The sequence below is a fragment of the Aplidium turbinatum genome, chromosome 3 (genome assembly GCF_918807975.1).
Source record: "Aplidium turbinatum chromosome 3, kaAplTurb1.1, whole genome shotgun sequence".
NCBI lineage: Eukaryota > Metazoa > Chordata > Ascidiacea > Aplousobranchia > Polyclinidae > Aplidium > Aplidium turbinatum.
The window spans coordinates 29,594,205-29,619,108 of NC_137474.1; the positions used below are offsets into that span (position 1 = coordinate 29,594,205).

General features: G+C 40.5%; 1 protein-coding gene across 1 annotated transcript in view; it reads left to right on the forward strand.

The window, feature by feature from the left end:
• LOC145767341 (carbohydrate sulfotransferase 1-like) overlaps nucleotides 1-24,610 on the forward strand; it is a 41,884-nt gene extending 17,274 nt beyond the window's left edge. The window contains exons 4-6 of the mRNA XM_082579143.1: nucleotides 9,908-10,071; nucleotides 16,784-16,892; nucleotides 24,055-24,610. Of these exons, the coding sequence (XP_082435269.1) occupies nucleotides 9,908-10,071; nucleotides 16,784-16,892; nucleotides 24,055-24,402 (621 nt within the window). The 3' untranslated portion in view covers nucleotides 24,403-24,610. The remainder of the gene's footprint in view (nucleotides 1-9,907; nucleotides 10,072-16,783; nucleotides 16,893-24,054) is intronic.
• The last annotated feature ends 294 nt before the right edge of the window (nucleotides 24,611-24,904 follow it).

The following is a 24,904-nucleotide window of genomic DNA, read 5'->3' on the forward strand; positions in this document are numbered from 1 at the left end:
TAGGGCCTAAGCAAGAAAGCTCAAAATACCAAAAAAGAGGACATTTGAGCCTTTTTGAGAGTCCTCGGAGGACAGTTCATTTTTCTTGAAAAAAGAGGACATATGGTAGCCTTAAGAAACGTTTGGAAATTGGGAGAAAAAGACAAAATTAAATTATGAAAAAAGCAAAGGAGCTGGTAGATATGAGTGCGCAGGACCTGTGAATTTCATTTAAGAACGATATTGTAACAGCTTGTGACGAGGCGTGTGGAAAAAAGAAATCCAGAAGAAATCGTGAAGTTTGAAAAAACATGCAAAAGGGTGGTGGCAAGAGCAATGAAAAACAGTGCTGAAGAAAAACTTAAAAAATTGTGGAAAAGCCAAAACAATGTGTTCAAGCTTATGAAACAAATGAAAAATGATAGAAAGAACATTGTAGGGAGAAGATGCATAAAGAGTAGAGATGGAAAGTTGCACTTTAGTCCAGAAAGCAGAGGCGCAGCATGGACAGAACATATCGAAAACGTTATGAATGAGAAAAATGTATGGGATAATGTCACAAAAGCTAGTTCAGTGGAGAGGCCTGTGGAAAAGATTACCTACTTGAAAAAAAGTGCACGATGGCAAGGCCTGTATTAAGTAAGGTTGGAAGCAATGGAGAAAATGAAACAGCATAAAGCGGCGAGTCCATCAGACGTAAAAGCAGAGATGATTAAAGTAAGTGAAGAACTGGAGGTTAAAGTGATGATGAAACTTTATCAAAAGGTACTGGATTGTGAAGGAATGCCAAAAGAGTGAAAAAAAGCACTGTTCCAGTGTTCCACTGTTCAAAGGAAAGAGAGATGTGAAAAGTTGCAGTGCATATAATTATAGGAAAGTGAAAATTGTAGAATGAGTATTGAAGAAGGGTTGTGGAATTGTATGACGTGCAACTTGGGTGTATGTGGAAAGGGGAGACGTTTTGTTCATTTTGAATAGAATGCAAGAAGCATACAAGAAAAGGAGAAAAATTGTAGGCTACATGTGCTTTGTTGATTTATAGAAAGCGTTTGACAGAGTCCCAGCGAAAGTGATGGATTAGTAGGCAATAAGTAAAAGTTGTATACCGGAGGTGTTAGTAATGGGGTAATTGATGTCGATGCATGAAGGTGAACGAACAAAAGTAAAAGTTGGTTCAAGTCGGTAAGCCTACTCAGATGAAATTTTTGTGAAAGCGCGGTACACTAACGATCAGTGCTGTCACCTCTTATATTTGTTTGCTATCGTGGTAGATGTTACGATTGAAGAAGTAAGGAAGGGCTGCTGAACGAAATTTTGTATGTAGATGATCTGGTCTTGACCAATAGTAGTAGGGAGGGATTAGAAAAAAAAACATTGCAGAAGGAAGCATTTAAGACAAAGAGTAGCCTATATGAAGTTAAATCTAGCAAAAAACGAAAGTGCTGGTGTATGGAGCGAAAGATATATACCTATATAGCCTAGGTGTAAAAAGCAGTTATCTAATAAAACCTTTCTGTTTTCGTGAACCAACCCAGCAAACTCTCTACTTGAAGCGGTTAATTGTCTAGTATATTATTAGTATGAGCCTTGTTACTCACGTAACAAACAGTTCACCCGCTTCATATTTTTAGTCATAAATCGATTTCGCTGTAACGCGGTCAAAACGCGGTCAACACGCTTGTTACGGCCAATCTCTGTACAAATCAAACGTCATATAAAACCGTTCAAGTCTACTGAATATTACGTCATGGAAGTTGCTAGAAAATGTGCCAAAATTGCACCATCGTTCATAAGACCTGTTTGGACCTGTTTGGGCCTGTTTAAACAGGAAATATTACATCAGCTTAAACACCTGTTGGAATGACTTCATAATTGTCTTTCATTTATTGCGTCACAGTTACTTTCTACGTGAATTTGAGATATTGATATCTATTCTGGTCATTCGTAAAATGATTGTTTGAAAGTTGGCCGCACATTTAACTGTTGGCTTAGTGCTTGCTAGCTGGACAAAAGTTCCGTCTTTTATCCAATTAATCTGTATTGTAGTGACAGTTTTTTAGAGGTGTAGGCGTTGCACCTATTTTCGATAGCCTCGGGCTAATTTTACTGGAATACACTGTTTGAATAGACGTTTCGAAAGTGTGTTTATTTTTGGGTCATTGCATGCAGACGAACGGATTTGGGAATCTTACGTTACAATTTTCCCACGAAGAGATTATGGTTTACCGCTGTGACCATAAAAAATAAAAGACGAGTTCTTGTTAGCTGGTAGGCCAAGAAGCACTAGAAGCACATAAAAAAAAATAAAAGACGATTCTCTGGCTAGTGTTTGTACGGAAGCACAGGCAGCATAAAAAATAAAAGACGAAGTTAGTTAGTTGGTAGGCCAAGAAGCACTTAGAAGCAAAGAAATAATAAAAGAAGATCTTATTGGTTGGTAGTCTAAAGAAGCAAAGAAAATTAAAGACATTTCTTCTCGGTAGGCAACTGAAGAACTTTAAGCTAAAAAGTAAAGACATTTCTTCTCAGTTTGGTACAGAAGAAAAATAACTTTGACATTCATTGGCAAGAAAGAAGATTAAAAGGCAATCCATCTGTGCTTGAAGATTCAAGTGGAAGAATCCAAGCAAGTTTTGTGGACTTTAGGACTTCATACTCGTACAGATACGGTATCGTGCATTTAAATTCTTTTTTGTATTTTTACGGTCTTTGCAGTTAAGTTTTTTATAACTACTGTAATAATTTTGTGTGTTTGTGTAACTTAATTTTTTTAATTGTTAAATTTAGCCCTGACATATGTCTACACTCGGTGGTGACAGGGACTCGACCGCCGTCGACTCGACTGAGTTTAAGCCTGATGATGTTCTTTGCGGTCGGGCAGGCCATTCTGGGGAGGGACCCATTAACGATGAGGCTAAGTCAGTTCGAGAGGCCCGGCATCTTAGACGGGATATTTTGACTCAAATTGGGGAACTTTCTGTAGCCCTAGGTTCTTTGAGTGATAAGCAGGAACTGTTAATTTTTAGATCTAAGTTTTCTACTTTGGAAGAGGATTTACGGCATTTCCATGCTCTTTTGACTAAAATTTTTAACTCTGCAATCTTGGCAGAACTTCGTGATAGGGTAGATCCCGAATTTAACTCGTTAAAAAATAACTTCGAACAAAAAGAAAGTGAGTTCTCAGATAGGTTGGATGCTGACATACATCCTGAGGATAGCGCCTCAAATGTAAGCACTAGGATGTCTGAGAGCTCGTCACGGATAGTTGCACAAATTAACCTACAGCTAAGACGAGAGGAGCTCCAGATCCAAGCTGAGGCCGAAGCAAGAGCTTCTGAGGCCATCGCGAGAGCTGAGGCCATACGAGCTGAGGCCGCCGCGAGAGCTGAGGCCATACGAGCTGAGGCCATCGCGAGAGCTGAGGCCGAAGCGAGAGCTGCTGAGGCCGCCGCGAAAGCTGAAGCTAGAGCTGCTGAGTTCGCACTCAAAGACGCTCAGTTGAGGGCCGAACAACGTAAAGAGGTAGTTTTAGCTGAATATCGTTCTGAGTTGGGCTCCCGGCGTAGCTCTAGGAAGGGCTCTTCTAGGCATTCCAGAAGTGAACATCAATCGCAGTTTAATTTACCTAACCTTTTCCAGAAGCCTGTTCAATCTGTAAGTGGACCTGTACAATCCACATGTTTTCCAGCTGTTTCAGGAGGTCTCGGGGCCGCGGCTAAGGGTCATCCGAAGGCTGTAGAGCCAAGGTCTGCAAATTATAACCGATCTCCTCCCCCAGAGCGTACAGGTCACGGGGCCGCCATTAGCAGTAATGCTTTGCCCCCTTCAAAGTTTTCTGCGCCGCTAGTTGCTGATCGCCCAGCTACACGTAATTTGGGTGGTTGTGAGAGGCGTATCGTGTCTCCTGATTTTAACGTGTTTGAGGATCGTGATCGGGCTGTGCATGTGACTGAGCCCACTCAGCCCCTTAAGGGATATAGCTTGTCTTCTCCCGCTAAATCGAGTTCTCAACAACAGGATTGCTTTTTTGAATACCAAAATAGTAGGACGTTCTTCGATAAGGCGGCCTTGATTGGTTACGATGGTAATAATATGCCATTTGTCTTCTTTAAAAATCGTGTTATGGCCTTGATGGCAGCTTCGCCCTTTAAGGGAACTCGTTTGACTTTGTTGCAAGCAGCTTGTGTTAGAACAGCTGCACAAACGATTGCTAATTTGGTTTCCGACACTCCTGGCTTGTCAGAGGAAGACAGGATAGAAATGTCATTAGCTCGCTTGTCTCAACGTTTTGGAGTTCGTGGAGGTCTTTTCGCAGAACCGGAAATTAGAAAGTATCGCTATGGTAGCAAATTGACTTCGACTTCTTCCAGTGATCTGAAAGAGTTTAAAGATGAATTGTCGCAGTGTCTGCTTTACGCGCAAGCTTATGGTCAGCGTGATAAATTAGAAGGACGTTTTGTTCTGGATTTGGCTAAGCGACTCCCGTTTGACGCTAAGCAGCGTTATCTTGACTTTTTAGGTGATCAGTATGGTAGCACTGAGGAACCTACCTTTCAGAGTTTGTTTGAATTTGTAGTACGAGAGGAAACGCGCAAGTCGACTGATTTTAGCATTATGCTAATGGGCGATTCTGGTGAGTCGCAGCATTTTAAAAAGTTTGGCAAAGGAAAATTGCCTTCATGTCCGGTTAGGCAGACGTCTGTAAAACCCCATGATAATGTCATGTCAGGAAGTTCGCAGTACTCGACTGCTGTTGGCGCACCGCGCGGCGGTGTGGCCAGACGTAGTGACATACCGGCATGTTTTTGTTGTTCGTCACGTGGTCAAGTTGAATATCATTTTTTGTCTAATTGTAAAGAATTTTTGCGCTTGACACCTAAAGGTCGGAGAGATGTCATTGTGAAAGCTGGAAAATGCTTGAACTGTTTGCGCCAGCATATGGTTAAGGACTGTAATCATGCAAACAACTGTCGTCAGTGTGGGCCTAACAACGATAGGAAACACTATTTTCTTCTGCATGATTTTTATGTGACGTCACGTGATTCTCTGGATTCGTTCGGTAAAGATGATGCTGGTGCCAGAGTTCCTGTGCGTAATGTTAAGATTGGAAATGTTAAAGCAGCCTTTAACCGCGTTACTGCTGCTCCTGTTTTGAATCCAATGACTGGCAAATCGAAGTTGGTGTATTGTCAGCATGATCCTGGTTCGCAGTTGACCTTTGTTTCGAGTGACTTGGTGTGCGAACTTGGTCTTAAACCGTATGATAAAGCGTCGTTTAAAATGGATACTCTGGCTGGTCAGAAACCTACTTGTGCTGACCTTGTTAAACTCAACATCCAGTCGTTAGAGACTGATGAACTGTTTTGTGATATAACCTCGGTGGTTAACCCAGCTTGGGCTGACGATGTTAAAACTTTACCCCATAAACAAGATTTAAGTGGTTTCCGTCATTTTCATGACGTGAATATGTTTCATTTGAATGATTGTAGTATTGTAGATGTACTGATTGGCAACGACAACGCTTATTTGGTGTGTGCAAAAGAAGAGCGTGTTGGTGACAATCGTAGTGAACCGCATGCTTTGCTCACTCCTCTCGGTTGGTTGGCTTGTGGTGGTAAGTCACCCTTAGTTGAAAGCGTTGCTAAAGTGTGCAGAGTGCAGACGTCTTCAGAGTCGGATGTCATCTCTGGCTTTCAGCGTAAAATTCAGTCTCGTGATATGGAAATAGCAGACCTGAATAAAGTCATTCAGGATTTGACTTTGCAAAATGAAACCTGTGAATTGTCTCGCAATGACATTTTGGCTAGAGAACTTGTCGAACCGAATATTGATTTGAAAGATGGTCGATTTGAGATACCTGTTCCGTTGAAGGAAGATATTGATCTACCTAACAAATTTGTGTTGGCATCAGATAGAGCTGCTGCTTTAAAGAAGAAGGCTTTAAAACAATCTGAATTTCGAGGAACTTGTGTTAATGATGTAATGTTTTCGGGTCCTGACTTGTTAAACCCTCTGGTAGATGTCTTGGCTAGATTTCGGCTTGAAAGATTTGGTTTCGTGGCTGATGTGACCAAGTACTTTTTTCACATTTTACACTCTTCAATACATAAGCCCAATTTTATTGAACTGCTTACGTACACAGGCAGTGCCGTTCGGATCGTGAACGAACGCCCTTTGGTACCTTTGAGTGACGACCCTAGGGATTTTACTGTCATCACCCCTGCCTCACTTTTGACCCCATACTTAGACCCATACTGTGCTGTTGGGCAACCACATGATCGTGACCAATTAAGAAGGGATTATCGGTTCAATTTGTCACTTTCTCAGCAGTTTTGGAATAAATGGATCGATTTTTACTTGCCAGGTCTTCAGGGCCGGAAAAAATGGCTAAAAATGGCCGAGAATTTGGAGCCTGGTCAACTTGTAGTGGTAGGTTCTCTCCAAGACATTGGTAAACGTGGGAAGTATCAACTTGGGAGGGTGCATGAGGTAGTTCCACAAATTAGGAAAGGGAAGCCTGTGGTTCGTAGAGCCAAAGTTGCCGTCTGCAACTATGATGAGAGTACGGGGAAAGTGAAAGTAGACTACGTGTTGAGGGATATTTCGTGCCTCGCCCCCGTAAAGAACACCTAAGTGTTAGGGTTTGAGCCTGGTTTTGTCTGCGGTGGTCGACCTTTGTCTGAGCCCGGAACAGTCGGTTATTAGCGCAACCATTGTATATAGCGTCATTTTAGCGTGTACGTATGGTACTAATTTCATGTATTGTCGTGTTTATTCTTATTGCTGTTCATTCTTTGCATGCCCTTTGTATTTGCGTATTAACTTAAACGTGAGTGATTCAAACAATTAGTGTATCATGTGTTTTATTCATTGGCTCACGATTATCCTTCAATTCTTTTTTAGTTATGCCATGTTAGACTGTCATAACTTGGGGCCGCTATGTTACGGCCAATCTCTGTACAAATCAAACGTCATATAAAACCGTTCAAGTCTACTGAATATTACGTCATGGAAGTTGCTAGAAAATGTGCCAAAATTGCACCATCGTTCATAAGACCTGTTTGGACCTGTTTGGGCCTGTTTAAACAGGAAATATTACATCAGCTTAAACACCTGTTGGAATGACTTCATAATTGTCTTTCATTTATTGCGTCACAGTTACTTTCTACGTGAATTTGAGATATTGATATCTATTCTGGTCATTCGTAAAATGATTGTTTGAAAGTTGGCCGCACATTTAACTGTTGGCTTAGTGCTTGCTAGCTGGACAAAAGTTCCGTCTTTTATCCAATTAATCTGTATTGTAGTGACAGTTTTTTAGAGGTGTAGGCGTTGCACCTATTTTCGATAGCCTCGGGCTAATTTTACTGGAATACACTGTTTGAATAGACGTTTCGAAAGTGTGTTTATTTTTGGGTCATTGCATGCAGACGAACGGATTTGGGAATCTTACGTTACAATTTTCCCACGAAGAGATTATGGTTTACCGCTGTGACCAACGCTGAAAAAGCATCATCAGTCTAATAAAGGCTATAGCGAATAGCTGGCTGATAACGCTGGTAAACTGTTTGTTGCGTAAGTATGAAGGCTTATTTTGAAAAAAGCAAAGCCTACTCATGCGCAATATGTGGAAAGAAAGTGATGAGAAATTCGATGCAAGGGGTGTAGTATGTGGGTTCATGTACGCTAAGATGTGTTTGTATGAAGTGAGCTATGGCAAGACTGGCAAAGTGTTTTATTTGTGGGAAACGTAATAAAGGAAAAAGTTTAATTGAGGATTGCGAAGAAAGTTTCTAACATGGAATTTCTGTCTGTGTTAAAAAGGTCAAGATTGGTTTGGGTAAAGTTCAGGGAATGTGGAGAAATGTTACACGGAAAAAAAGTTTTGGTCTAAAGTAAAAGAAAAAGTCTATCGGAGTTGTGTGCGGCCTGCAAAATTGGGTCTGCTACTATTCGGTGAGTCCGATTCGGTGAGTTCTTAACCTCTAACCCCTAACCCTAACCCCAAACCCCTAACCCTAAAACAGCAATGATAATTAGGCTACGGTACCCGATTAATTAAAAAAAAAAAAATTGAAAAAATCCCCGGTTAAGGGATCGGACTCACCGAATCGGACTCACCGAAACGGGCCATTCCGTGCAAAATTGTACAGCAGCGAGAAATGGATATTACGAGAAAGTGACTTGGATATTCTGAAAAGAACTGAAAGAGCAATGGTGAAAGCAATGTGTGGTGTAAAAACTAGGAGAGAGAAAAATACTGTAGACCTGATAGCTATGCTAGAGAAAAAGGATACTATTGCACAACTTGCCAGAGAAAACGGAGTAAGATGGTATGTACATATACTAAGGAAGAATGAATTTTTTTTCAAAAGCCTTTGACTTTGAAGGTAGATGAGAAGAGACAGCGGGGACATCCAAAAAGAACATGGAAAGGACAGGTGAAGAATGAGGCAGACAAAGTCGGATGAATATGCGATGAATGGAATGAGATAGAGAGTAGGCGTGAAAACAATTGCTGCAAGGAAAAAATCGGCCACCCCCAATAGTACGGACAAAACCAAATGCAATCGATGATGAACTTGAAAAGAAATTTCAAGTTGTACAGACATTTTACTAAAAACTTGACTCGTAGAGTAGTGCTACCGTTAAACAAATGGATGACTTTAGGCACTCGTGATTTATTTCGTTAAATTTGTATTTTCCAGGAAGCAGCTTAATTGCTTTAAAAAGCTTTCATTTCTGAGCACTATTGTATTGATTGATTGAATCTTTATCCTCGGACTGGGAAAGCTTCTTGCAGAGCTTAATCCTGGCAGCTTTGCATAGCCTACTTGTAAAAGCGTTGATTCACTGACGCAGGCCCGGTCAGCGAGATTGACAGAGTGAAGTTTCCGATTGTTGAAGTCTTCTTGCAGGAGAATTATTCTATTCATTAGGTGCCGCTGAATGGAGAGCAGTCCATGCGTTGCTCAAGCGCACACTCCGAGAGTCGAACCAGCGCCGCTTGATCTTGAAGCTTCTTCGTTCCAAAAGTCACGCGCTAACCAACTGAGCTACGGGGCGGACTATTGCAGGAAGCAGTTGATAAATTAAATTTGTTCAATTTTGAAATTGTTGTGATAGATTTACCAAACAAGCATCGGTGTACATCTGAGAAAGTGAAGAATAGCATTATGCTGAAAAAACATCTGGCAATTCTTTTAATTAACGCAGCCTGCTATGAGAATGTAGTTTCGCATACCGTACTTTTAGAAACCCCTGGTAGGCTAAATAGTTGGGATTAAACATAGGTGTTGTATTTCCAGACGTTCAATATAAAATAAGCAATAATAATAGTAGTAGCCAACCAAGTGAGAAAACCATTTACCTCTTGTACTTACTAATAATAATAATAATGTTATGGTTTTATTTATTGTCGCTCTACAACAGCTAAGGTCTTTTAGCGACAGGGCTCATTTTTAATTTATATCAGGTTTACGATGTTATTACATTATCACCCGACTCATTCTCACTGCGCTATGCAGGATAGAACACAATCGGTACCGTTTTTTAAAGTCTTCGGTTTGACCCGACCTGGAATCGATCTCAGATCTACCAGCACCAGAGCCGAAGGCGAAACCACTCGGCCACTGAGCTGGTTCTTGTACTTACTGATTCAGTGTATCAAAGCAACGCAATATATAGTAAGAAAGAAACGCAAAACAATCAACCAAGGAACGTGGTACAGAACGCTTAATTGATTACACGCGTTGTGCGGTGGTAATCAATTCCAGCGTCTGTACCAGAAAACGCTGAATGTTATTATGTAGTGAGGCAGGTCACAAGTTTACATAAAATCAACGTAAATAAAATGACGACTATAACAATAGGATTGTAAAAAAATCTTAGCACTATTAAAATATCTTTTAAACAAAATTGCTTGCAGATTATTCAGTTGATCCGAGATCCACGAGGAATCTATAACTCTCGGAGAACACTAGTAAAAAACGCAATTTCTACTGTGAAAAGAACATGTGAAGAATTACACAACGATTGGAAGAGCGTTCTGATGAATAAAAGCTGGTGGACTAATAAATATAAATTAATCAGGTGCGTTTTTGAGAAAACATTTCTTGATGTTTGTCACTAAAAGTAGGCTACAGTCCACATCGTTTAGATCTAGGGTCTTAAACACGCGGTCCGCGAGGCCTTGGTGTGGCCGCGATGCATATTTGAAATTTCAAACATTCAACAATTAAAATTCACTCTTATTCACTTAACAAGATGAAATTACTGCAAAACTGCTCAAAAAATCTGAAAATGCCTATCAAACTTCACGCGACTTTTGCCCTTGCCGCAAATTTTCAATCATGTGCAGAGACATTTTAATTTTTTCGCAATATGAAGTTTATTTGTTTGTTTTTTTCTCATCACACATAAACACTACTGTGGCAACCATAGACACTTTAAATAGAAGGACTAGTATCTGCTATGCTCGGTATTTGGAACTTGGGTCCCAAATCCAAACTTGGGTCCTTCTAAAATGTGGTATAAATTATTCATAAAACTTTGCTTTTGATGTCTGTTACAGGGTTTTGGGGGGCGAGGATTCCATTTTTCACACTTGTTTTGTTCTAAAATATCAATGAAAGGTCTTTTGAAGCTTATTAGTCGCAAAAATATTACAATTTTGGCAATAATGGGTGTTTTTTTTACTTAAGTCAATGGAACAAGAATTTGAATTAACGTTCAGTAAGTTATACGCTTAAAACGTATAAGATTTAAAACTGCAAACTGGTTCGAGGTAGGCCTACATCAATGACATCAGCCTAGGCCCTAGGCTATATCAAAGCAGATGAGTAGCCTATATTCAATAAAGTTATTCGTCAGCTGTGAGTTAATTCAATGCCATATTTTTTTAAAACAGTGTAACTGCATGTTACTGGCCTACTTAAATAGAAAGTTTCTCTCTCCTGCACAAGCAAGTCGCTTTTGTCCAGAACAAATGCTTTCAAATAAATATTGGACATCCGTCATGCAAGCTGCTTTAATTCTAGCCATTGGGCTATTGATATAAGCTAAAACTTGGCTTACGTGAATTCGACAGCAGTGAAAGTTCTACTTCTCAAACATGTGATGTACTGAATAAACAAAATAAACTGTTGAAAGTTTGTGTATCATCAGTCCACCCGGTTCAAATTCTGAAGAAATGGTGAATCAATTGCATCATCGTAGAAATTTTCAATTCCCGACAAATAAGATCGAATTTTGTGTTCTAAATATCCAACCAGAAAAACAATCTTGTGTTTGATAGAGCCATTATAAGCAATGAGCTCTTCAGTGTCAGCAATATTCAGAAAATCATCGTCAATATGAATTTGGGGTAGAATCATTCAAAAGAGAAGAAGGTTCTTGGTTTCAGCATTTGCCTTAATGTCTACATTATTAATAGCCTACAGAAGTTACCGCCACTATACGTTGTCTGGCTTAGCCAAAGAACTTTTCAAGCGCTTCATCAGCAAACACACCAGGTAAGACATGACTAGAATTATACTCCCTCAGCTATAACTGTGCGGCCTGAATGTTGGTTCTTGTTGACACAACAAATGTATCTGCAGTTGTTTTCGTGTCTTTTCATTCAATTATGACCACCTGTCCAGGCTCAAGGGGACACCATGTCAAAATTTTTACAAAGCTTTTTAAAACTAGTCTAGTCCTTTATCCACGGCTGACGACACTTATCCTGCATGTTCATAGCAGAATAGCTATCCTTGACATTTATCATGTAGAACCAGTCAGTGATGAGCTTAACAAAAATGATAGTGCCATCACTATAAAATCGAGTAGCTTTTTCAAAGTGGAAAGGGAAGCCACAGTCTTTTCGTGAAAAATCTGTCAAACAAAAGGAACACTTTTTTTCCGCAAAGGCTTGGGGTAGGCCTACACAGCTAGTGTGTATGTGACCTTTGTTAAACGGATGCTGTTTTACGAACTTCATTGTAGAGTGCTTCAATATCACGCCAGCGTGCAAGATGCATTTTCGCCTCTTTCATGAAAGAGAGTTCTTTATTGTGCTCAGTTGCAATTTGTGAAAAGCGTTGCAATTCACATTTCTTTGTCATGCTTTCGACGATTTCAAACTTCGTTACGCTGCTGACTAAATTCTTAATTCAACTGTTTTATCACAAACCATTTATTTGTGCTGCAATTCATTCGCAAACATTGCTTGCTCGTTAACTGCAATTGTTGTGGATATTTTCAATAGATTTAGCAACAGTTAGCCATAGTAGCCTACAGTAAGTCATAGTCATGTATGCGCAATTTGCGCAAATTACGCATACTAGTCTTAAGATTTTGGGACCCAAGTTTAAAAACCCGAGATTGCGTGTTACATACGAGTCCTTCTATTTAAGGTGTCTATGGGTGGCAACGTTTATGGAGAAAGCCTGACATCTAGCGGTGAAGTTTACCGTAGTTTGAAGATTTTTTTTCAGTCGTTCAAACGGAAACAAAAAGCGCATAATGTTTGTAGTTTGTCAGATATTTTACTCATTTAATGTATTTTTGAGAAAAAATACACAAAATTTGTAAACATATTTCAAAAGACTGTTAAAAATACAACAACTTTCATATTTTGATTTTTTTCTAGCAGTTACCGTTCTCAAAATACAGCAATTCAAAATCAAATCCTTGCTTAAGCTAAATTCTAATAAATGCATCTAAAAAGCGTGGCAGTTAAATGGATGTAGCGCTAGCTCATTGGTGCGGAATTTTATTGCATGTGAGAAACCTATATTGCTACATCGCATTGTGGTGTTCTTACAAGAAAATAAAGCTACAATATGCTTTCTCAGTTCGGAAATTGTAGGCTACTAAGAATGACAAGTCTTTGTTTTACTTGTATTCAATCAGATGGCACAATAAAGCAATAATGCGGATGAATATTAATCTCTACTCCTAAACAGGCGGGGTTTGGTAAACACCATAACACATCCCAAGTAAAAAATGAAAGTACATGAATCATAGTTGTAATACATACGTTTGAGGAGATATACATAAAATAACAATGATGATGCAAAACGCTTCTACACATCATATGGTACCCTGGGTTTGATGACTCTTTTAAGCCGATTCGATCAGCAATCACATTGCTTCGTCACTTCTTGTGCCGTTAATCGCAACAGAAACCTCTAGGCTAGCCTATTTGCGCCGTCAGTTTTTCAAGAATTTCATTTTTTCCTCGCATTTGCCAGCAACAGCGTAACGTCGGTTGCAAGATTTTTTTCTCCCCAGGTCCCAGTCGGTCCGTTCACGTTTTTTTTGTTTTTACAATGTTTTTTTATCTCTCTGTTCTTACTACATTTTTTTTGCGACCTTGCGTTCTTACTAAAGTACCCAGGGGCTCCGGAAGCGGGGGGGGGGCAGGGGGGCAATGGTGCCCTTTTAAGGTCATGTAAGCTACTGCACATTTTGCAATATAACAATTTCTGCTATTCGCTTTTAGCCTAATCATAATCTTTCATTTTTGCCTCAAAATAATATTTATGGCACAAAATTTTGCAACACAGTAGGCTAGGCTCCAGCCCTTAAAACTCGTTTTTTTTTCGGCAGCCATCGTGGCCTACCGGGAGCTCCTTCGCGGAGGCCAAATCTGCGTGCTTGGAGGTTAAAATACAAAATAAAAATAACGATAGCACAAGTAAATTAGGGACGGTACATTACGGGACGCGCAACTCCGTTGTTCCTTCAACATTAGAAGGGTCAATTGCCAATTTGACATTTTTTTTACGCTTTACTGCAGGCTTGCTTTCAACTAAAAACCTTAAATTACTTTAAAACCAACTTAACTCTTCTTATATAACCCATAAAAAGTAAATTATTTTGTAAATTACAAAAAAACGTAACCCTTCTAGTGTTGCGGATAAGCCAAAAGCGGATGAAGTTTCGCATCCCTATGATCTACAATCCCTAAAGTAAATAGAATTAAACTTGCAACAATGCTAAAATGATCACTTAGCGTTGTTGAAGTCTGGGCCTGGGCGACCGTCCTACAGTTGAATCGTTGCACCACGCAATAACTGCTTTATCGGGATTGTAATCCAGTACTGCGGGACCACCTATAAACGACACTCGCACGAGTGTCTCCAATGTGGCTGATTTTAAAGAAGTTTGCCACTCCCCTGGAATTCTTTTTAGCAACGAAAAGCAACGTTTGACATGTGTTGACGATGACGGCAAGATAATAAAATAAGTATTTCAATGATGTGAAGGACATTAAAAAAAGCATAATTTTTGCAAAATATGATCAAAAAATGTTTTCCCCTCGGATGTCAACTAATCTAGTTCTCCTTTATAACAAGGATTCAATGTCCGGCAACATCGAATTGACATAAAAACGACAATATTTCCAGCCGATGTAAAGTAGCACTTCGGATTAAGACTTTGTTAAAATAAACGTCGAGAATTACAAACAAGACTTACAGCGCTGGTGATCGCAGATGGATATATTCCATCAATAACAAATATTCCCGCACAATGCAACAGTGGCGATTATGACGCGCTGACCTAACTTTGCGTCACTCTTTGATACTACATATTTTCGACAGTTAATCCACGATCATTCTATTGCGAAATTAAATAATTGTCTAGAAGAGACCGGCGGCCAAACTTGGCCGATTGAGGAGGTAGAACCGGCGGTCATTCAAGCACTACTTCGCGGCCATGGCCATAGGCTGCTTTAAGGCTTGACAGTAGGTTACATCATTATAACCTAGCATGATGCCCTTCTTTGTATACCGGACACTTGTAGGCTATCATTACTCAATACATAGTGAGCCGATAGATTTGCATTATCGCTATGTCTTATCTTAAACTTGAAAAAATGGCCTTTTAGTAAACAAAAGTGACCTTTTTTCGTAATCTTGCCCCCCCTCCAGTCACAAATCGTTCCGGCGCCCCAGAAGGTACCTCTTATATTGCGTTCTTACTGGATTATTTTGTTTATTGAAGGATGATAATGAGCTGTTTTATCGGCATCGAAAATTCAAGGGTACAAATAATTGACACTGCGAGACGAACACAACAAGCACAGCCAGGTTAGGAGACTTCAAAGAACCAGCCTACAACTCCCGTGGTGGGCTGGTGGCGGGAGCGGCGTGTTTTTGGAGTGGCGACTGGCGATGCACCGCGGAAGAGGTCCACCAGCTTAAGTTGTAGGGGTCAGGTACCAGTGGAAGGAGAGTGGTGGATAGAAAATTCTGTAGTACGCGTCGGCAAAACTAGAAAATAGGAACAGGCCAGGGAAACAGGTTTAATGTTCCGCTATTCAAAAAGGTATTGCGGCCCTCAGCTAATTACAAGCATTCATTTGGCCCTCAAAAGAATTTGAGTTTGAGATTCTTGGTTTAGATACTTTTTCTAACATCTGTTCATGATTTGATGTCAGTTGTTTATTTTGCAAAATGAAATGTGACATCAGTAAAACTTCACTCTGGAAAAGTAGTGCTGTAGAGTCGGCGAAAAATGTGCGACTCCGACACCTCAGTGTATAACCAAGGTTAAATTTTCTGCCAAAGAACTGCTAAATCAACACAAAAACCAGAAGTTTTAACCAGAAGTTTTAACAGAAGTTTTAACGGCGAGTAGCTAAAAAAATGATCCTATCCATGTATGATAGCCTAGATATCTTCTTATGAAGAAGATCAATGATAGAGTAGCCTACCTCACTCAGAGTTCGAATGAAGCACGGAGGACGAATATAGGACATAGAAATCTTGGGGTCTTCTGATGACTCTTAAAGCATGCAAAGCATACTATTGATTACTGCCAATACAGCTGCAAAGTTTTAAGATCTTATTGTGATGCAAACAGAAGCAAATAACAAAATATAACCACGACAAGTCAGCATAGGTTACGTTTTTGAAAACATCGAATCTGAGCCCTAGAAAATGGAGTGATTTCATCAGGTGAACAATAATAAACTCTAATCAAGCCCAAGAGCAGAAGGCACAGTCTTTTTGAGTGGCCACAAGTTGTATGTAGAAGGTGCTCCATGATATATAACTTGTAAGAAAATTTAATAATCGTCATCAGTGTTTAATCAATACGTTGTTGGAAGGATAGTTTTCCACTTTGGATGGTCATTTTGTTTTTTGTTTGGATGCGAAACGTACATAAAACAAAACGTACAGTGTGCATCCAATGAGAGAATGCGAAAGACCGTAGCCCTGAAGGCGTAGGAGGTAGTCGAGTCTACACTCTCTCATTCAAACAGTTATACGAAAGAAAGTATTGCGTTTTTAAATAGCAATTGACTACTCTGTTGAAGACAATGCTTATTTTATGAAGTCGAGTTCATCACAATACAACAACGCTACTCGAATAACCTTCCAGTGTAGTTCTGAAACATCCTAATTCTGAGGTGGTAAGAGGATAAACATTCGATAGGACCCTGAATCTCATGCCAAGAAAGACAATATACGTCATAAGTTCCGATCGTAGAGTTGTTGTAAATTACATTCTACAGCTTTAATATTAAAGTCAGTGGTTTGTTAAAACATTATGCAACGTTATTTGTAAGACTTATCTCACTTATGCCTCACACTGCTGAATTAGCCTGCATTGTTTAAAAGTCAAGTCCTAAAGTGAGGGAAGAAAACGTTGATAATCTGATCTTGCCTTCATTTAATTGATCTAATGTATATCTGCGCATTGGTTAATTAGATGAACTTCATGTCTAACCCTTGCAGTATAGGGAATAAAAGACATGAAGCCGTGCACTAACTTACATATTAAAATAGAACTTTCAAATATTTTCCTCTAGATATGAAGACGTTTGTCAGTATCCTCTAGAAATGGGTCGTCAAATTTATCATTTTGTTGGAATCAAAATGACTCCACAGATGGAAGAGTGGATTGACGCAAACACTAAGGTAACTGGCTAATAAGCTGAAGATGCTATAAAAAATGGGTTCTAAATATTATGCTAAAAGGTTAAATTGCTGTGCAAATGCCAGCATTCGATGAATGCTAAATAGTAGTTAATCCGTCATGTAAAATTATTCTTTGTTTGACAATACTGCTCTGTACTTTGAATGTACACCCCACTTGCTATTTTGATAATAATCACTCAGAAATGTGCACAAGATCCGACTTTAAAGCAGTGGTTCTCAAGCTTTGTATAATTAATTGACTGATGGCCACCCCTCGTCTCTTAGAGGATGATGGCCTTTGCAATAAAAGCGTTAACGATTAGTTCTTAGATGATTATTGAGTCCAACCTGGCTTTAAAAGTTTGGTTACATTTGAGATATTTAAAACCCTTTGGAAGAGCTGGTTGTAGGTGAAATTGACGTTCTTTTCTTTGTATTTCTTTATCTTTCAACCTTTCAGATCTGCTCTGAAACGTGGTAGCATGAATGGCAAATCTCCAAACCAGACTATCTCTGCGGCTTCCTCCCAGCTTGTGTAATCGATATTGCACTTTTTAAGATTACTCTTCGGAGTCTTTATACTGCTTCTTTTGTCCACGTACCGAACGATTACATTTTGCAAATTTTGAGTAGACCTTTTGCTTAGAAAGACACTGATCTGACGAAATTAAGCCTTGACTACAAATAGAATACAAAACTGATTGAAACCAATCTTTGTTGGAGCACACTGCTCATCTTGAAAACTATTGAAACTACTGTTCTACATTCGACTGCAAGTTGAAACTTCTTGAAACATATAACAAACTTACATTATTGAAAACCAACTCATTTCGTAATTTATCGAAACGTACATACCAAGAGTTCAGACTCCTACTAGTTTTTTTTTTTTTCTAGATGTGAGACGTTAGACATTGCAGTTTTAGAACCAGCTTTTAGATTACAAACATGGCCCCGACTTATTGATTACACACAGCACACAACAGACCAACAACGTATATAAACACAAAATCATGTGAATGCAACGTAATGCGAGAAAGCCAGTACTCGCTCTGTGAAATTCTAGCCTGAGGATTTGTACGCAACGCAGGGAAAAACAGTGAGCCTGCAAGGCGCCCGGATTCCCAAACCAATTTATGAAAAGACGTGTGCAGTGCCCGCATGAGCTATGCAGACACCCCCGCAAGAACGCAAACGGGGCGAGACATTTGACACCTGATGAAGATGTCTTAACAATACATGATGCAAATAAAGGGCACACAAGGCGTAGTACTATATGACACGACAATGCCTAGAATGAAACGGTAAACACGGTAAACAGAAGGGCGGAGTCGGATCCCCTCCGCACGCCTCGAGCGCTAACAGTTCTTCTGTTCCCAAGGAGAGGCTGGTCGGCTGTGACGATCGGGCAGAGCAGAGGTCCCTTGCAGCGGATATTCAGCCAGCAAGAAGGCTATTTTATCCCAGTTCCGATGACGGCACGGCTCGAACAGGTATGACGTTGATGTGAAGATTGTTGTCGTCAAGTCGTCGTCGCCAAAGGAGCGTCCAGTGAAGAGTACAATCTAGTATTATCCACGATAAAATGGTTCCATGCAAATCCAATATAATCCAGTGTAAATTTAAGTAGTCCAACAATTCACAGCAACAAAACCACGTCGGGGTCACCAGAAATACTTCCTCAGGAGCTTTCTTGAGACGCGGTTGTAGGCCTTAGGGATCGATAAACGCCATGAACAGTGGTTGATGTTGTTTACGACACGTTTCTTGCAATTTTCCAAAGCAAAGTATCATGTCTGTGGTGCTACGTGATGGCCCAAAGTCCGTCTGGTATTCTGGAAAAATCTTCTCGGATATCAGTTTAAGAAGATAGCTAAGATCTTACAACCAGTTGCCGGCAGATAAATTCCACGATAGTTTCCACACTCTGATCGATCACCTTTGCGTTTGTATATAGTGATGATATTGGCATCTTTGAAACAATTTCATTTGTCCAGTGATTAGCAATTGATGGTCAGATTGGATTAAATTGTCACCATGGCCACCTAAAGATACGGCCTGATTTGTCACATTTTGCAGAAATTTCCAGGTTTTTCTAACTTTGGGCAAACGTTTAAATAAATTTTTCTAAAAAGTAGATTTTTACGCTTTCTTTATTCTTTTCCCCAGATGACACAATAGGTTTTAACATCCTCACATGTTGAAAAACAAAGAAAATTCGATTTCGAAGATTTTAGTCAGACTGTTAATTTTCAATAACAGTCTGATTTTGCGTTTTTCAACTTACTTTTTCTCATTACTACTGCTTCCCCATAGCAACAAAAAAGTTTTATGTCATTAGGAAACCGCAAAAAGTAAAAACATCTCAAAAAATGTCAGTCAAGCACTAGCAGTAGCTGTAATCAAAATCTGCAAAATGTGACAAATCAGGCCGCATCTCCAGGTGGCCATGTTGTCACCTAGTTTGTAAATCTCTGAGTGGGATTCCGTCAGGGCCCGCTGCTTTGTTGTTTTTAATGGCCATGATGGTAGTTTTGACCTCTCTGAGAGATGGTGTCTGAGGAAAGGAGTCTTCTTTCATCATGTTAGAAATGACGTCAAACACACGTTTGTCGATAACAACTATATGATAACTCCCCATTCTCGCTGGCATCCAACCTGCTGAGCTTCGTCGCGAAGAAGCCACTCTGTCCCTCGGTCGACGGGCACTGGAGCCTAATCATCTTCTCCACCACAAGATCTCTGCCTTCCCAAGCGGGCACCCCCGCCGACTGAAATCAAGACACCCATTCGTGCCAGCCGCTCGGCTTCTGATCAACGAAGCTGATGAACAAGACATCTCTGCGGCTACTTGGGCGGACCATAAATGGAATTCTGAATGGAGGTCAAGCACCACCAGACTCCATTCATTCATCCCCGACGCCGACACACGCCCAATCGGCCTGACACTACAGAGACAGGCGTGGGTGCGCCTCAACCGTCTCCGTACGGGCGTCGGCCTTTTCCGCTCAACCATGCACCAATGGGGAATGGCTTCTTCCTCCTCCTGTGAATGTGGTGCCGAGGAACAGACCGCAGACCACATCATCAATGACTGTACCATCTTCAAGCCACCTAACGGAGTGGAAGGTCTGCGCGTCATGGATGATGAAACTAAAGACTGGCTGCTCTCTAGCAGCCTTCCAGTGTAGTCCGGGAACATCGTGAATCTGGGGTGGTAAAAGGATAGACCCTCGGCCCCAGAAGCTCAGACGACGACGACGAACTATATGATTATGAAGCTCTCCAAAATACTTTTTCCATCGAGATCTTATTTCGGCTTCACTTTTTAGTATCGTTTCTCCATCCTTACTTCTCAGAAGGGATTGTCTATGTGTGGATGGTCTGTAGACATCTCTTATTGCATTAAAAAAAAACTAGGCTACGTGTCTTACTGGCATCTGCTAGTTGTTGCATTTCTTGAGCTCTCTTTTTCCATCTCTGATCCTAGAGAGTGCAAGTAGTTTTTTGAACTGCAGCCTTACATTTTTTGTATAAATCTTGCTTTAAATCAGATTGAGAGTCATTCTGGACCCTGATAAAGATTTCTCGAGTTCTATCGATTAGTTCCATGGGAACATTGTCGATTTCATCGAACCAATCTCGATAATGCTTCCTCTTGCAATCAATGGTTTCTTAATATGTGTCGAGAATAGTCACTTTAAGGTAATTCCAGCTGTCTTCAACAGAATCAGGAATCGGATTTTCCTAAAGACGAGTCTGAAATTACTGTTGAAAAGTCTCACCTGACTTCATGTTTTGTAGAACTTCAATATTGTAAATTTATGTGAAACTTTTGCTTAATCATGTAGCTTTAACTTGGAACATAGTCTCATCTTTAGTATCAAAGCAATGAGACGATGGTCTGTCCAGCACTCGTCGGCTCCAGTAACAGCTCTACTAGGGAGCACATCTTGTTGGTCACGAGATCTTACAATTACATAGTCGAGGAAATGCCAGTGTTTTGACTTTGGATGTTGCCAAGAAACTGTCAAGCGATTTCTATGGCGAAATAAAGTCATCACCAGGTTGTGCACCGCACATTTGGTGAGAAGAAAGGTTCCATTAGAGTCGACTTTCCACACTCTCTATTTTCTTATAGTACCTCTCCAGGAGATCCACTTGTTTTCCGACTCTTGCATTAAAGTCTGCAAGAAAAATAACTTTGTCTTCTCGTAATGTGTGGGACAGAGCATGATCAAGTAGACGATAGAACTCTTCCTTGACTTTATCCTCTGCATCCAGTGTGGGGGCATAAGCACTGATAACAGCTGCATATTGATTGTTAGCCAGTTAAATTTGGAGTGTCATCAGACGAACGTTTATGCCAACTACCTTTTTTTTCAATTTTGGGAGGAGGCAATTCTTGATCCCAAAACCTATACGCCATAGATAAAAGTGAAATGGGCACTATCTTTTTTCGGTTGATCCTTTCCAGCTTTCTTGGTTTCGCTAAGAGCCACGATGTCAAAATTGAAATGTTGTAGTTCTCGAGCAATGACAGCAGTTCGTCTTTCTGGGCGTGTGGTATCTGAGGTGGATTTATCCATTAATGTCTTATTCCAGGTTCCAAACTTCATGGTTAGATATTTCGTTTTTCGATCGTAGGTGAGATGAACCTCTGGACGCAGCTTTCCAGACAAGTTGAGTTGAAGCAGACTATGTTCAGGGCATCTTTTTAGCCCCTTCTCTATTCAGAGTGAGCAAAGGAGATCCTAAAGAGAGCTGCTCAGTCGTGACAACTGCTGCTGAGCATCTTTCCGGCTTCTTCTGAAAAAAGAGCGACTGATTTAAGTTAGCATTACAGTACTAACCTGTCGAGTCCCCACTAGAAACTTCCAGCTTTCACTTGCCTGTTCCCGTCATACAGTAGGCCTACATTAACAATCGCCATTAGGTTTGAGTGTCTTGGAAAGACGGCTGTGCGTGCGTTGATTAACGTGGACTTGATGGCGCACACGCAACAAGCAAATGTAAACTTGACAGGGCCACCAGCTTTGTCCAGTGGCACAACTGAAGCTGGTGACATGCTGCAGGCGTCATTCTCCCAACCATTGAGCTTCATTGACTTCCTTCGCCTGTTCCGTTGTTGGGGACTTAGGTGCTTTGGACTACATTTTGTCTGGCCTCTACTTTTCGACCAACATGACATGGATGACCCTTCTGGGAGAAGTTGGCTCCCACCAGTAGAGCTCTATAAAGGCAATTGAGGCACGGAAACACTCTCACCAAGTTATGGTAGCAGTCCGATGAAGGAGAATTAAAATTAATGAATGGACTATCAATTAAGAGTATCATAAGGTCGTCGCTTATCACATTATTTCCAACTTCACTTCATAGCTGTATGTGTTTAACCTTCACGAATAGGTTAATGCGTAGCAACAAAGGGTTAAAGAAGATATTCAAGCCCTGGAGCAGCTTGTCGGCTTTGAATCTTGGATGTAAGTATGTTACTCGTCGCTGGGAATTTCTGTTTATGCTCATAACACGAAAAAAATAACTAGCTTGAGAAGGAAACGAGGTTCAAAATTTCTTCGCACATGCCCCCACTCTGTATACAAAGGTTCAACACCCAAAGACACATCACCAATTTAAACTCTAATGCTGTGGCTACAGCTTGTTTTTAAAATGTCAAATTTGCAAACTATAAAAACTATAAAAATACCACTAACTAGTGGTTGCAAACTATAAAGATATTTAGCAGGAAAACTAGTCTGGCAGCAAATTTATTGCCAGCCAGATGTTTTCAAGAATTGTGGTTCTTCAAAATAGCAAAGGTTCTCCACAAACTTTCTGTTTTTCCAGCCATAACATGATTTAATTGATAACATCAGAGTCAAATTTACGATAAGTTTCTCGGCAGCCAATTTGTAGCAAGAATTGACAGCGATAGACACGTCTTTCGCCGCCCATGAGGCTGGGATCATGAGTATCGCACCGTATGTTCAACTGTTTTATTCGCATCAACTGCGCACGGGTACAAAGGATTGACACGGCGAGAGAGCACAAACAAACATAGCCAGGTCGAAGACTTTTAGAAACCGGCCTGCCACACCCCGCGGCGGCGGAGAGCGGCGTGATATAGAGGTGACGATGCACCCGGAAGGGTAAGTCCACCAGCGTAGGTCGCAGGGGCCAGGCTGGGGAGTCGAGGTACCTGTGGAGGGAGAGTGTGGATCGAAAACGTTACATGACCCGTCCACAAATTTACAATGGCGGATCGGGCCAGGGAGACAGGCTCTTTCTGCATAGCCCAGAAAGATGACCTGCGACGGGCCGGGCGACCCGTCGCGTGTGGACGCTGGAGCCGGCAGTAATTGACCGCCGGGCGGCGCCCACGTCTCCTTCACGCGTCCTCGGCGCAGGTACTTGACTCTTATACCCGGTCTGCCAGTAGGCAGAGCGGATAAAATTGGGGTCTACCACGAGGAAGAGAGTCAACTATTTAAGGATAATTTGACTCTCGTGGCAGACGAAATTTAAATAAAAATGTGGAGCAGAGGCTCGATTAATCAATAGAAACAAAAAATATAGGTGGAAATGTAATACATACGCGCTGGGGAAAAGTAAGCTTTGATTCGGCGAGCACGGATGTGCACTGGCCAGACGTTGAGCCAGGTTCGCCCAGCTGGGTCGGAGAGGCTATCGACAACCTCTTTACCATTCAATTTAACTCTTATCTTTGTGGAAAGATAAGGTTGTGTTGGCTCTTTTCTTTCAATAAAGATAAGAAAATTGGATAGTCTGAATGGCTAGCGTGGAAGCTACACTGTTATGGTTAGCGAATCGTAACTGCTCGCTGTACTAGTAGCCTAAGTGCTCAGCCTTGTGCTGATGGCCGGGAAGAACGCCCCTTCTTCACATCAGAGTCAAATTTGGTAATAAAACTATGCATATCTTGGAGAAGAGGCGTCACTGGGCCACATTTCTTAGGTCCAGTAGCCTAACGGCTTGAAATACCGAATGATTATAGATCATGCCAAACCAACCCAGACAAACACTTTATCTGGTTCAGATCTTTACCAGATCTGCACTAGATAAACTGGCTGTCTGGGAATGTTGCTTCGTTGTCAAAAAACTTTGCCTTGTCGGTTGAAAATACGGATGTATGTTTTGTATTCCTTAGGATGATGTTTTACAGTCAAATGGTGAAAGAAAATTATCATCCAAAGAAAAAACTGTTATTTCTATTGAAAGTGAATCGAAAAGTTTTAAAACGGGAAGGTTGCAGAAACGCAACGTCAAGAATGTTTACTCCACGACTCGAAACTCTAGAACCAATTGGAAAAGGTGGACTTTGGAGTTAAATTTCCCGGATGTGGTTTTAATTCAAGATTCATGTTTGTCAATGATGTCAGCTTTCAAATACCTTTCCATTTCAGATGAAAGTCAACTCAACAATATTTCAACTGTCATAATGCAAGATTTTTGTCCTAGTAATAATGTTAAAATTAAGCTACCTTTTAGTTGCTGATTGCATTTTATTCAGTGACACTGTTTTTGTACATAAACGTATATTTTCTTTCATCAAAGTTTACTTAAAACTCCAATCCTTCCAAAAACCCTGTACATATTCCCGTTTAAAGAAAGGCCAAGTATTTAAAGTGTAAAACTTTGTGAAGTTTTTTCATCTCAAACACTTTATTTCAATAAATTTGTTGAGTAAAAATTTACTTTGTATACGCACAATACATATGGCTATGACCTTGTAAAATATTTTGGTTCTGTGATTTTCATAGCTCCCATTATTAGCGAATAATTAGCACGGGGCTAAGATAGCCCGTGACGTGCTTTCCGCGTACGAAAACAGCTCGTATTTAGGGTTAATACTATGACATGGCACAAAAACTCGATTTAAAATTTGGTGAGGGCCATATACCCTACGTAAAATTGGTGGCACACAATAAGCAAAGTAGCGTAGTGTGATAAATCTCAGGTTCAATACAAGTCTTCAAAACAATAAAAAACAAGTTATC